The sequence below is a fragment of the Rissa tridactyla genome, chromosome 1 (assembly GCF_028500815.1).
Source record: "Rissa tridactyla isolate bRisTri1 chromosome 1, bRisTri1.patW.cur.20221130, whole genome shotgun sequence".
Lineage (NCBI taxonomy): Eukaryota > Metazoa > Chordata > Aves > Charadriiformes > Laridae > Rissa > Rissa tridactyla.
The window spans coordinates 125,466,318-125,481,191 of NC_071466.1; the positions used below are offsets into that span (position 1 = coordinate 125,466,318).

Here is a 14,874-nt window from a genome sequence, read left to right on the forward strand (position 1 = left end):
AATTCTACTTTGCTTTTATGAGTCCTTCTGAATGTCACATTGGCTTGAAAAACACTTCTCAGTCACTTCATATGTCTCATTCTACTCTGTTCTTTCTATAAATGTCATATGCTTTTCTACTGTGTCTGTAGCTATGAAACTTTTTCTTGGAAAGCAGTCTCATAGCACAGCTTTATAAAAATGATCAAAATTACTGACTATACTACCTGAAACTCACCTTAAGCTTTATCTGATGTCAAATTAACAGTCCTATTTAGCTAATTACAGTTTCAACCCATGCATGTTCAGGGGAAAAAAAGGTTTTCTTTTTTGCTCTTAATTTTTACCACTTAGATGATGCTACTTCTATTTTATTAAGAGAATTCAATGACTACAGTTATGAAGTAATTCCCTTTTTTATTATTGATTCCATGTTTTTCCAGCTCTGTACCAGTAATTTCTTTACAGTGTTGAAAACAGAGGACATTTTAGAATATTTTGTCTACATATGTGTTTTGATGTCTTAAAATTGGCCTGGAGTTCAAAAGGATAAACAGCATTATTATTTTACTCTTAGGTATCTTGCAAAAATGAATCCGCTAACTTAAAGTGAGGAATGTTTTGATGTGATTGTAAGCTACAATTACATATTTTAAATTTATTTACTGACTTTTACAGTGAAGAACAAGCAAGGATTTTGCTGGGGTAGTGAAGTCTTAGGAAGATGTTTGAGAAGCCTTCTTAGCAAATCTGATTTTGCCATTTGCTTTTGTTCCCAGTAGCCATTCAATGTTTCATTTCAGGCTTGAAGAATGTGATTTTTTTATGTGATACAGTGGAAAGGATAATCTTATAATCCAGTATATTTCTTTCAGCTCCTAAAGAAGCAAAACTCATACCTTCTGCACCTAAAGCTAGACCATCTGCCAGACCCAAAAAGCCACGAACTAAACCTGGTAACTAACTTCCATAGCAAACCTTTTTTATAATGTGTCACTTAAGTAGTATACTTTGTTTAAATTTATTCTGTGTGAAGCTCAGTACTTAATCATCAGAAGAATGGGCACTGAGGGGAGCTGTGCTCTTTAAGGAATATTATTGTGTATGAAACCAAAAAAATTTGAAGCAAAGCAAGAAAACTTTTAACTTTTGTATCCCAAATCACCAAGTCGCATGGCCTGGCATTGAAACAAATTGTTTTCCTGACTTTCATTTCAAAATAACGAGTTTTACAACTTAGTTCAGCACAGGCTCCAGAAAAATGCAAATTTTCATGCTTTGCTAATGGTTATATCTTACCTAGAACCATAGGATTTATATTGATTCAGTGATCATTAATGCATCAAGACTTACCTGAAACTGTGGAAATGAGTGAAATTCTGCTCTGGAACTTAGTAAAGGCATATTTTAAGATGGCAAATGAAAATGCACCTTCACACGGGGGTTGAAATTGATCTATGATGTCTGTTGGAGAATAGAAGGCACCTGGCATTTTCTGGAGCTGAAGAACAAGTGAATACAGTTACAAAAATATTACTAGTATTACATAGCTTATAGTGAAGTTGGAAAGCTTAAAATTGCATAATTTTATAATGTAAAAATATATTACTTGATGCTGGAAGAGATCAGGCAATATTATTAAATTCTTTCCAGATTCCCTGTGAATTATGTTTTTTAGCTCATAAAAAGAATTACTCTCTTCAGACCAAGTAATTCCTTGTGAAGCTTGTTAACTAAATGGTATTTATGACTTGGAACTGTCTCAAAATAGTATGCATAATTAGTTTTTCATGGTGATTACAGCTCCTACAGCCTTTTTAGTGTAGGAAATCCAGTATTGTATTACTAGAATAATTAATTGTCTCTGCTGTAGATGCCTATATCTGAATATAAATCTGAATCCTGCATGATTTTTTTGAAACAACACAGGAAAAAACCAACTCATTTGGAAACTGTTGCATAAAATTGTTTTACACCCTTGGACTGCCTATATCTGCCTGCCTTGGACACTGTATATTGACGTTTCCACAATGGATGGCTATATAACAATTTTCTATATAACTACAAAGAAGGCGACATGATTCTGTATTTGTAGGCATGCGTCTTGTTTGTCCTTTTTCTGTAAGTGGTTTCACTGATCAATCAGACAGAATCCTAAAAAACACTTTTTAATCATAATTAAGCTTGTAATGATCTTCCTGTAAGTAGGTATTTGTGAATTTGGCATTTGTTCTGATGGGACAAATTATATTCTTGTTTAGAAATTATTATTTGAGGCATAAAATATGCCGTGCATGGGGATAACCTGGCTTTTAGGTAGGTGACAAAATGGTCAAAGAGCAGGATCTCCTGTGTATTCCAGCATCACTTGGGAGTTCAGCTTGAACTGGAAACTTATGTCATGACAGTGGTTGTCACCTTTCCTTAACAGTAAATCAAAATAATGAGGAATATGTGCCAAACTCGTACTTGATCACTGACTTACTAATAACCTATTTTGGGTCAAACAGTATTCCTGAAAGTTAATTTTGCCTCTCATTCTTAGTAAAACTTTTGTACTGTTTCTGGTAAAGTATTTGTCTTTTTGCAGTGGAGCAAAAAGTTCATTTAAAAAAAAAAAACACATATAAACAATTTTCATTTTTTCCAGCCAACCAACTGTACATTCTAGTCAAAGTTTGCAGCTTCATTCTTCTTGATATTTGAGCAATTCAATCTGTTGCTTGCATGAAAAAAGCAGTTCTTGTTGACAGTGTGATCATGCCCAACCATTGTATTATTGTTAGCATTAATCTCTCTGTATAAACATACTAAGTTCTCCATTTTTCAGGAAAGGAAATGATAATGAATTTTCTACCATGCATCCAACTGCACTGCAATATTTTTTTTTTTTTTGGAAAAGGGCAAGATTAGTTCTTTATAATGAGTCCTTGTTGAGTCCCTGAGATGCATTATAAATTTTGCACTTTCTTGTGCCTCTAGTAAAAAATGCTAGTTCTTCATATGCATCCATGCATTTCCATCTATGTGATATGAGACTTTTGCAAGAGAACTGCAGAACTTACCTGTTGTAGAGGAGGATCTCAATGACCTACTATTTGTGAATTTCCGTAGTTTCAATACAGAAATTAAGTTAACATAGAGTAATGTTAGGTAGTTTGGTGCATACATGTAGTCGTTCCTTTTACAGTCTTCTTTCCCTTATCAGGACTATGAGGGTTCTGGAAGGACTTCTAAATATGCATCTTCTGAAGTATAGTCACACCAGTGAACCATGCCTTCTCAGCCTATCAAAACTCTGTTTGATAACTTGGTGCATGTCTTTCTTACTATTTTCTGACCTTCAAAGTCTCAGGTTACCTGGCTGCTCAGTGGTTTCAACACAATAATCTGATAAACTGTTGAATAATATCAAGAGTAACTTTTTTGTCAAAGTCCTTTCATATTGTCTGTGAGTTTTATTTAGGTGCTCTGCTTTCAGAAAGGTCAGAGGAAATGAAGACATTTTATTTCCTCCCAATCTTATTCTGCTCTCATCATCATTCTGAGAAATCCATTTCCCAGCTCAACCTTTTCTTTTTATCTAGCAAAGTCTACATGAAATGTGAATTCTATGTCTATTAATGAACTTTTTTTTTTTTTAAATAGGCTGAGAAAAAATCATTACCAGAGACTTTGAGAATCTCTTTAGGCTTGGGATCAGAATGGCATTGTTTAATTTTATGTTCGGGAAAAAAAAAAACAACCCAAAAAAAAAAACCCAAAAAAAGAAATGAAAAAGAAAAAAGAGATCTGAGTGATTTAAGATTTATCAGAAAAACATGGTGCAATGAATATATGGCCCTAGGTTAGTTCTGAAACAATGTGCAAAGTACCTAACGTGTAGGTTAGTATCCTGCTTATTGGATTTCCCTGCTTGGGTTTAGAGCAAAGCATAGTGTTGAGGCACAGATATGTCATGCAATACTCAATGCATACTGCAGTACTCAGAGAAAAGTAGTCTCCAGTTGTTAAACAGATAAGCATTCCCTTCTGATTTTTGTCATGACAGAGCAGTACTTCCACATGTGGCAGTTCAGAGAAGAAGTTGGCAAAGAACAAAGAGATCCTACTAGTGAATGATTTTCCATAGTTGCTTCTGTGTATTCTCATTCTTCACCTTTTGACCCCATGCAGTACCAGAGCCCTGTGGGGCTGGGGCAAGAACTGATTGCACTGGCTGGTTTGGATTTTTTTTTTAATATTTTTTTATTTTTTAAAAGAATGGTGCTGTCACTTCAAATGAGCCACTTCATGCATTATCATTTTCAATGACATGGCTTTAAAGAGGATTGTCTTGAGGAGAGGTTTACCTACCCAGCAAATGTTACTTTAGAGATCCAGTTCCCAGGGAACATAGGAAAACTTGATAATTGCTCTCTGTCAGAATTTTTTGTCAACTTTTCAACTTTTCAACTTTTCAGTTCCCTGTAAAGTTTCTCCTTCTAAACCTAAGGTCTTTTTGTATACAGAGTAGCCCATGCCAATGCTGGGTAATTACTATGTTCTTTGACAGCATCACAGAATGGTTGAGGTTGGAAGGCACCGCTGGAGTTCATCTGGTCCAGTCCCCTGCTCATGCAGGGACACCTAGAACCATTTGCCCAGGACCATGTCCAGACAGTTTTTTAGTGTTACCAGGGATGGAGACTCCACAACCTCTTTGGGAACCAGTCTACTTTGTTGCCCAAATTATTTGTCCTGAAGACATTTTGGAGTATTTTGCTTGCTTAGAGTAATTGCAATAGTATCAAATGCATCAATCAATTGTACAATAGGCGTCAATCATTTTTTCTTTCCTAATTAAAATCTATATCGTGATAAAGAGAGAGAGAGAGGTAGAGGTAATAAAACATAGGCTGAGAAGAGTCAAAGCAGAGCAAACAAATGAAGTAAATTTTGAAGGTTTGTATAAGCACATTGATTCCTTAATGATTTTAGATGTATTTAGGACTGAAAATGGACTCCAATCGTAAAGTCATGCTAATACTTAACAATTCTACCAACTCTGTCTTCAAAGTTCTCTATATTTTTCAGAGTCTTTGGAGTTCTTTCATTTCAAACCTAATTAATTACTCTGGATAGAGATGTGAAGTTTTTTAACTTGATTATCTAATGTGCTGTAGCACTAGATAACCTACTGGGATCTTCAGCCTTAGTTTCTGCCACTTTGCAGTTATTTGCACCTGAAATCTTTCACATCTAACCTTTGCATCACTGTGGAAGAAACTCAATAGAAGGATTCACCAAAGAAGAATGATTTCTCTGGAACTGTTTCGTTTCAGTGGTCTACAGCCACAAAGAGAAAAAAACCAATTGTCAGGAAAACAGGAAGATGAAGACTCAGAGACCTCCTCTGCCAGTGGTGTTCCTGTAACATAAACACACCTTTTATTTTTGAAGAGCGGCAAAAGATGCACAGGGTAGTTACTGTTGCTTAAAAACATTCAGTAAATTTATTAGTTATTCAGTGTTTCCATTTGAACAGTGGGGAGGAGGTGGATTTTAATTGGGAAGGAAGAGCAGTTCAGCCATACCAGACACTGAAAAATAGATATAGATGCACCTGTATTTGTCTCAAGAAAATTCTCTTTATTCCAGCAGCAACCATTCCAGTTTCAGTCACTACTAGGAGTCCCTACGCATATGAACATCCAAAGACTACAGAGGGTAATGACTATGAGTCATCTTTGGTCATTCTTCTTTTCATTCATCTGATAATATGTGCAGTTGAAAACACCGTTTCCTGTAGACTTCTTGCTTATTCCTATGTGGTCCAGCCCCAAATAGAAATATACTTTTGGTGCTTTATTAGTTCTCCATGTCTCTATTGTGGATATATTATCTTCTAAAAGACAGGATATCACTTCAAAGGTATCTGATTGGAAGCTTCAATTACATTAGAAAAAGAAAGAATAAGAATTATTGCAATAATAAAGACTTTATGAAATATAAAAATAATATACGTCACCTAAAAATCACATTTAAAACCACAAACTGCTGAATAATTTCTGCAGAAGGGGGAGTTCTTTGTTGCACAAAACTGAGCATTGCTTGATAATTTCTCAAATTTATGAAAAATATTGCATCTTTTCAATTAATCCTTGGAAACTTGTGTTCAATTTAAGAAAAAAAAAAGTAGTTCTGGTTTTAGTAAGGAGAAAAGTTTATATCAAGTAATAATGATAATTACCTTTTTTGGTATGGGAATATATGTTTAGTGATGTGTTTAATAAATACATTTTTAATGTAGACTAAGAACAAAGGTGTCCTTTGCAGTGAGCCTTGAAATGTTATATCTAATTCAAAGGAAGATTTGAGTCACTGTTTGCATTTACTCTGCAGACTGTATTCTGAGAAGCACTATAAGATGTTTTTAAAGGTATAACTTTGCTCTTTTAAACCTGGATGAAGTCAACTACATATATAATACTTTACTGGACAAGGATGGCTTTAAATCTGTGCTTAGATGATATGATTAAATAGAATCAATTTGTTTTGGCTAATTAGCAACAAATCACTTAGATTCACTGTTTCCAACTGCAATAAGATCTATTTCATAAAGTACTCTTAAAACTCTCCTAATGACCTTGATTTGCCAAGATCAACATCAGATAGCAGTGTTTTCTTAGCATCGTTTCTTAGCTTTCTTTTATTTGGATTTTGCCTGAAGTCTTAGAAGCTAATTTTGCTGTAGAAGAACATCCAACTCTTGATTATCCCTTTCTTCAAAGGCTCTGTCTGCTGGTTTTGCCCATATTCAATAATTTTTCATGCATTAAACTCATAGCACCATTTTTTTTTCTGTGTTTATTCATTGATACAAACTGGAGATCATTTCCTAGACTTAATTTCTTCATTCCTGAATGTGAATGTGATTCTTCTACCGTTTACTTTCAGCTTAAATACTGGTTTTTACAAACCAAGTTTTTTCCAGTATCCAAAATCACAAACCACATATTTGCAGCCAAATCATCTGCTAACACCAAAACACTTCAAGCTCAATCTGGTAGGGCAGTTCTTTTGAAATTGTGTACTTTGAGGCTTGCTATTAGTGCAGAAAGTAAAAAAGTGAAAGACTTTAACTTTTTTTTCCTGGAGGAGGGGAGAAGGAACTTGTTCATTATTCTGGGATAATATTTATACAAAAAGAAACCAAATTGCTTCAGAAAACAGTTTGCAGACTTAACAAAGAATTTAATTTTATTCTGAATATCTGAAGGGGATTTTTCTTTCTAAGAACTGACTGTTTTTTCAAAGGCAATCTGAAAACAGAAATGAGTGTTTTACAGAAAAATATTTTGAATTTGATTTCTGAAGGTAATTGATGAGCTTGAATAATGGCAAAGTCATTGCAAACTAGGGATATGTAGTGAGTGCTTTAGAAAGATTAGTAACTAGTTTAAGTTTTCTATGCAGTATCTGGCCATTGTCAACAGAAAGAAGTTAATGCTGGTTGTTTTGGCTTTTTTTTCTCATTTGCAGCAATATTAATACTAGGCTATATTATACTGTGAATGTATAGTGAAGTGAGTATAGGTGATAGAAAAGGTTCTATCTTTAGGTGTGAGTGTCTGTCTGTTATGAGTTACTTTAGTTTTTACTACCTTGAGAGGGGAGAATTTATCAATTAATATTATTTTAATATATTTCCTGTACTGCTAGGAGATTTTATAGATTCTACCATTTCATAATTTAGGATAGTGATTTTTTTTCCTTTTTTCGCCCCAACTTGGCATAGCTTGTGAGGAGGAAAAGGACATGATGTATTGGTTTTGTGATCCAAATCATAAGAGGATGTAATGGGAAAAATATAAGAGGCTTTATCAAAATAATTTTTTTCAGATAATTGTATAGCCATACCAATAGCAGCCTTTTAGTCCTCTGCTTGACTGTTCACTTTAGAGGAAAAAAGCAACTGTTTTGTCATGGTCAGCATGCCACTTCCATGTATAGCAGACTTCAGTTTGGGGATACCTGACATTTTTGTATATCAAGAGTCCCGTGCTGTCTCCAAGTTAAGCTGTGTGATCTCTTCCCTTGTTTGTTCTAGGATTTACTGATTTCTATTAGCATGTTTTTGCTTCCTTTGCCATCAAGTTTGTGCAATTATATTTTTCTTATTGAACCTGTATTATTAGGAAATTTAATTGTCCATGGTTTTAAAAAGTAAAAGTTAATTTCAAGATCTGCATTACGGTGGTGTAGTATTGGCACCTGCTTTTATACTTACCAGTGGAGTAATTTTAAGTGTTTTGGAGTACATTCCATACTTACCTTATCACACTGTTTCTGTTGCAGTCTTGGAACCTATTACACTTAGAATTGAACCACCAAGGTCAACGATGGGTAATGATATTTCCTTGGCAAGCTGTCGTGTTTGCTTGTTTCATCACAGAAAGCATCACTGAAGTCAATTACCTTATGCCTTAGGATTGTTTCATTAAACTTCGTTTTTCTTCTAGGCAATTCTATTGCTGGGCATTCATTGCAGTTGGGCATATTGCTCTCTTCACAGTTGGAATGTCTCTTCTTTTTTTAAGAAAATGGTGCTGGCAGCTCTGAATCACCTTTCTCATTATTATGCTTGTCTGTGCTTCTCCCAGCTTTTTATTTAAAAAAATAAAACCTTAGCTTCAAAAATTACTAAAATTCCAGTTTCTTGCTTAGATTGTTGTAAACTCACGGAGAGTATTACCTGACTTTCTTTCCTACTTCCTATAAAGAGACTTTTTTCTCTGTTGCAGGTGTGAGGTTTCTGTGTTTGTGTGTTCAACTTGGTATCAGACACTAATTGCTGTGCAATTTAACCAACTTATTACCCACATTTTCTCTTCCAGCTCCAAAGGAGACGCGGCGTATTCCTTCTAAACCTAAAACTTCACCCAAACCTCATATGCCACAAGTCAAAGATGGTAAACTGCTTTGTGTGATTATTTCTAATACAGTTTATATTGGATTGAAATGTATTTCTGAGCAGATGTTTAGTTATCTGAGACAGTTAAAACATAACGGGGTTCTGTTCTATGTTCAGTAATTTATTTGCAGTTTTCAGGAGTAGTAACATTCACTAGGTGTTTTTAATCATGCAAAAGAATAAATCTCTGCCACTTCGTGGCAGCAGGATGAGAATATTGTTCTTAAACTCAAATTACAGTGTTAACTAAAGCAAATACCTAGCAAATAATGTATTATGGCTACTTAGATGTACAATTCTTTTCCACATTGCTTTGCATTGTTAGAATAAATATGTTTCCTTTTAAGTCACAATTATTTAATTTCATGACATTATTATTTTCTGCATAAATGAGCAACTTACCCAGTGCACAGTTACTATTTTTTGTAAATATTAATATTTATTAGCATTAATGATCATTTATGCCGTATTCCAAAATACTGGATTTTTATACTATGTCATTAAATGTGAGTACAGTTGAATTCAGTGGCAGGCAGAAAAAATTACACTCTGGCCTCTGCTATCCAGTTGGAAATATCAACAGAAAATTGCAAGGGTATCAAATATCAACATACGTTGTCTTTTGGTAAACGTGAAACATTACATGATAATCACTTTACTGAACATCTTGAAATTGTAGACATGGAGCAATATTTTTGAAAGCTGATGTTATCTATTAAATATGATTTCCTCATGTAGAAAACAGTCAAAATCCATGTTCTTTCATAATTTTTTAACCGTGGCAGCTGATTGTAAAACATTATTTCCAAACCATAACCTAAAATGCAACTTCTCATAAACTCAGATTTTACTTCTATTGCCATTTTTCATTATTATGGTAGTCTGGGCATCTCAGAAAATGGTTTTGTCACACAAATGTTACAGGTTTATACTGGTTTTTGTTGTTTTTTTTTAAAAAAAGTTACTGTGTCTTCAAGAATCTATAATATAAATTTTTTTACAGCATCATCCACTTAGCTTGTGACTGTCTTAGAAGGTACACAGAAAAGGTTTTTTTATTGTCACTCATACAGAAGAATTGACAACAGAACACGACACTATTTCTATTGTGCCTCTGTTTCTAATGTGGGAAATGCAAGAAAATAGCATCAATTTTGCATCCTTATGCCCCTTAAATACCCAGTTTTATTTTAAATCCATACCAGTTTAGAGCTGAAGTATGTGATCATGCAATGCAATCCACCGTAATGCTCTTTAATAATACAGCATCCAGAAAACAGGCAAGTGGTCTCTGTTTCCAATTGTATATATAAACTGCATTTGAAATACACCACAAAGGGAAGACATTTGTGTCCCTAAAAAGCCATTTTCTGAATAAAGGAGCGATACATATTTGGATATCTCATTGAAGCCCATGGGAGAACTAAGCTCACATTATGTTTCAGCTTACACTGCTTTCTCAGAGACTTCGTTTAATATAACAGTTTTAATATGAGGCGGTATACATACTATATAATTCAAAATGCAGTTACTAGACAAGTAATACTAATTGTAAGTGGAATTATTATCTTCAATTTTCATAATAGCTTTTATGTTTTGTTTCTGATACAGTCCTGGAATCTATAACACTTAAAACTGATCAACTAAAGCCAACAATAGGTAACAGTTTTACCTACAGGGACCATCACATTTAGCTTTCTTCTCAGTATGCACCAAGCATCACAAGTGCATCTTCATTGTACTCCACTGCCATATTTTTTTACTATTAAATTTAGTCCTTCTGTAATTTTTTTTTTGTAATTTTACACTAACAACTCATAATCATCTTGTTTGTTTTTTCTCACACAAATATGTTCTGTAAAGTGGATGGAAGCACCACAGCCTACCTTTGCCTATATGTCTCTATTCTCATGTGCTGCTTCATTTTTTATACTAGCTCATCCATACTGGCCTTGCTTTATGTTATGCTGTTACAGACATTCTCCATCAGCACTATTTCTTTGTGTACCAGACATTCATACTTCTCCATTACTCGTACAAGCTTTTTGTATTTCCACAGGGTCCCAAAGGCATGTGTTCTTTTCTAATATTATGCCTTCTGTCAGTCTCAGTTCTTGAGAGATTTTAATAGTTGCATTTTTTTTATTTCAGTTCCAAAAGAAACACAGCGTGTTCCCTCCAAACCTAGAACATCACCAAGATCAGAGGTGCCACAAACCAAACCTGGTAAGTATATTATTTCTTTATCTTATCATACTGGTATGTGTGTTTTATGAATTCTACTGTGATCAGTGGACCTTCAGGTTTAAATGTATCCCTTGAGGGGTATATGTTGGAGCTGTCCTTGAGGGATAAAATCCAGTATCATGTCACAACATATGGAATTTATAAGCAACCTGGTAAGTTTAGAATCTCTATCTTCAGTTCTTTTTTACATTTTAAGTCACTGCAACAGTAGGCATTTTCTGTGCAGTTGTTAGTGGAAATAGGTCTTTTCTGTCTGAATTTGCTTGAGTTTTGGGAGAGCGAAGGTGAAAAGGAGAGGTGTCATTGCAAAGAGGAAGGGTTTTTATCTGTATTTGTCAAATTGTATACTTCTTTTAAATTTCCCAGGCACACTCATACATTTATACTTTTCAATTCACTTTTGCACAGCCCTGATGTTGTTCAGAGATTTAAGAATGTGTACTACTGTCTATAATATAGTTTATACAGCTTGGTATAGAGCAATATACAACCCTGAGCTAATTAAGGACAGAGGAAGAAAGTTATATAACTCACACTAGCAATTGCATGAGGTGCTGTGGTGGGTTGACCCCAGCCACCCACTAAGCACCCACTAACCGCTTGCTCATTCCACCCCGCAGTGCATTGGGAGAGAGAATCAGAGGAGCAAAAGAGCGAAAAAAAAATCATAGTTCAAGATAAAAACAGTTTAACAAGTTAAGGATAAAAAGGCGGGGGGGGGGAAGAAAAGTGTTACAAAGGCAACCGCTGACCACATACCACCAGCAGACCAATGCCAGTCTAGGAGCAGTGAGTCCTTTCGAAGGACTACCCTCCAGTTTTTTTGCTAAGCATGACATTATATGAGGTGGAATATCCTTTTGGTCAGTTTGGTTCAGCTATCCTGGCTGTGTCCCCTCCTAGGCTAGCCCCTCCTAGGCTTACCCAAGCCCAGGCTACTTGGCTGGGGGCCGAGTGAAAAACAAAGTCCTTGATACTGTAGCAAGAACTCTTCAGCAATAGTTAAAACACTGGTGTGGTATCACCCTAAAACACTGGTGTGCTATCACCACTGTCTTGGTCATGAATCTAAAACAGAGTACCACAGGGGCTACTATGAAGAAAATAAACTCCATCCCAGCCAGACCCAGTATGGCTATCCAAGGTATATGCGATATTAGACAGTGCTGCTGAAGAAATGGGCAGAAAGATGACAACTAAGGTTCCTTTTCCACCCAGTAAGTCTGTGCCTCTTGTTTGAATGAAAACCTTGAAATAAGTCAGGAAAGTGTACAAAGTTGAAGGTCGAAAACCACCCACAATTTCTTTGTGGCTTATTACTAAAGCTTCAGATTTATATTTGGGCTCTGTTCTGTATTATAGCTATTTCCTTGAACTATAGCCAGTTCTGAGCAGCATAATACTCTGGTACGTATTGAGTTTCAAGAAGGTGTGACCATCTGTCATCTGCTGAAGCGAGGATGGTATGATCATTGTGGCGGCAGTGATTGTAATGTTTTGATTGTTCTTGGTAATACTTGTTTTTGTTTTTTATCATGCTAATGCAGTTCTGGAACCAATCACTTTTAGAACTGAGAAACCAAAGTCAACAGTAGGTAATGATACTTTCTTACTTGATTAGACATATTGTCTTTCCTCTTCAACACAATCGTTAAGGGTAGACCTGCGAAAGGTTGTCATCTCTCTTTGTATGTGCCTTAATAACTTAACAGTCAAGATTCTCTGTCTCTTTTCTTATATTCTACAAAACAGTTGAGGAGGATCCTTTCAAGTTTTTATGCATATAACATAGGGCAGTTTCCTTCAATATTTAATGATAAGAGGCAGAGGGCAGATCAGAACAGGATCCTAACTTATGTCTTCTCAGTCATACTATAGAGGTGGCACTTTCTAGTTGGTCATATGGTTTGGGTGAGCAGAGCTGCATGCTGCAAGTTTTCTCTCTCTGCTTCCCTTCCCCTCCAGTTTTACTAAATGAAATTTGATCCTTCATAGAGGTCTGAAAAGTAATTCTGTTTCACTCAAACCTCAATTCCATTGTCAGAACAGAATGACTTCAGCGATCTTTGGGTCATATGATTCCTTGAAGGCAGATCCATTTCACTAAGATGTTTGTGTCATTTAACTCTGGTACTGTGAATCATTCTAGTACAACTTCCGTTACAGAGCAGTGGTGTCTTTGTATTTGAAGCTACTTGTTTTGTTTTCTTCTTCTATTTTTTAAGTCCTCTTCTTAAATAGAACCAGTAATTCTGTCATATGCTTAGTTGATGATATGTCAGGCAAGATAATTTCTTTTCTCTATAGCCTGATTTTGTTACAAAAACACTTTCTCTTTTGCATCAGTCCCATAGAATATCTTTGGTTCAAATCTTTGCTTTGTTTTTCTTGGGTTGTAGTGGACACTGATATCTCGGAAAATTTTAGCGTGGTGTGACCCAGATTCTTTCTTTCAGCTCCTAAAGATACATATCATGGGCCTTACAAACCTAAAACATCACCCAGTCCACGTGTTCCTCCGACTAGAGCAAGTAAGCTTATCAATATTTTGCCCTTTAGTGCATGAAAGTTTTATCAGTTTGAAAATTGTGAAAATTGGTAAGTTCTCTGAAGGTACACAGATACTTATTGAATAGGCTGGTTTATTGTCATAATCGAATTTTGCTATATAGCTTAATGGAACAAGATAATCAGCTAGATATTTATACATGTCAATAAGTTGCATAATGGTAGGGATGTGGGGCTTAACACTCATCTTGAGCCCTTGCACATAGGAAAATTTGTGTCATATTTCCATAGAATGTGACAGAGGTATTTGTATTTTCTAGTTACTTATTTACAAGTGTAAAATTACTGTGCTTTCCTGTTCCAAGAACTTTGGAAATAGTTCTGTCCATTTGAAAAATAGTGGTAAATTTCTATGTTTCTTCTGCTTTGACTGCTTTGCTGGAGATTTTTTTTTAATGCAAGGTTGATCTAAATGAACAGCAAATTTTTTGAATATGAAACTTGAGAAGTGCAGCTAGGGGAGCTGATAGAACTACAGCAGTTTACTCTGTAGAAAGCCCTATTTGATAGAGCTGAGACGAGTGGAGAGTTAATCCAACACTGCACTGTAACAGTCACTTTGTCTTTAGTCTCTGCACTAACACAATGTTGATTGCATTGACAGATGATCTCTGTGGTTATTTTCAAATGGAAGAAATGCTTTGTAAAAAATTTCTTTGCAGAAAATGAGTCTCTTGTCAGGAAAATTGAAAGACATATGTTGAATCATCAACCTCAATAACATGTTCAAAACTTTGCTCGTCTTCACAGGTCCAAAAGAAAGTCGGCGAGTCTCTTCCAAGCCCAGAGCATCACCAAGTCCAGATGTACCACACACAAAACCCGGTAAACACATTGTTGTTTTGATCTGCTTGAATATTCAGGGTTTCTTTCGGGTTGTCTTTCCTCAATGAATCAAGCGTTGATTAATATCTCTTCATATTACAAAAAAGCAGATTTTCTAATGATAATTAAATATGTGCTTACAGGAAGATAGAGCTGATTTGTATTTTTAATGGATGAGTTTTGATGAGTTGTATATGCTTTTCAGTCATATGACAGCTGTCACTGATGAATAATCTGCATAGCAGGGTAGAAAACAAACAAACATTGTAAGAATGTTCTCGGAAGAAATTGCATCTGTT

The 14,874-nt window shown here is 35.2% G+C and overlaps 1 protein-coding gene across 39 annotated transcripts in view; it reads left to right on the forward strand.

Moving 5' to 3' along the window:
* The window catches only part of ABI3BP (ABI family member 3 binding protein), a 162,489-nt gene that overhangs the window by 95,337 nt on the left and 52,278 nt on the right, over positions 1-14,874 (forward strand). For 30 of the 39 annotated variants that reach the window (XM_054187833.1, XM_054187933.1, XM_054187915.1 and 27 more), the window contains 9 exons: positions 855-935; positions 5,620-5,688; positions 8,320-8,367; positions 8,859-8,933; positions 10,547-10,594; positions 11,087-11,161; positions 12,730-12,777; positions 13,639-13,713; positions 14,501-14,575. In XM_054187833.1, the coding sequence (XP_054043808.1) occupies positions 855-935; positions 5,620-5,688; positions 8,320-8,367; positions 8,859-8,933; positions 10,547-10,594; positions 11,087-11,161; positions 12,730-12,777; positions 13,639-13,713; positions 14,501-14,575 (594 nt within the window). The remainder of the gene's footprint in view (positions 1-854; positions 936-5,619; positions 5,689-8,319; positions 8,368-8,858; positions 8,934-10,546; positions 10,595-11,086; positions 11,162-12,729; positions 12,778-13,638; positions 13,714-14,500; positions 14,576-14,874) is intronic. The other 9 variants (XM_054187891.1, XM_054188149.1, XM_054187848.1 and 6 more) reach the window with 8 other exon arrangements.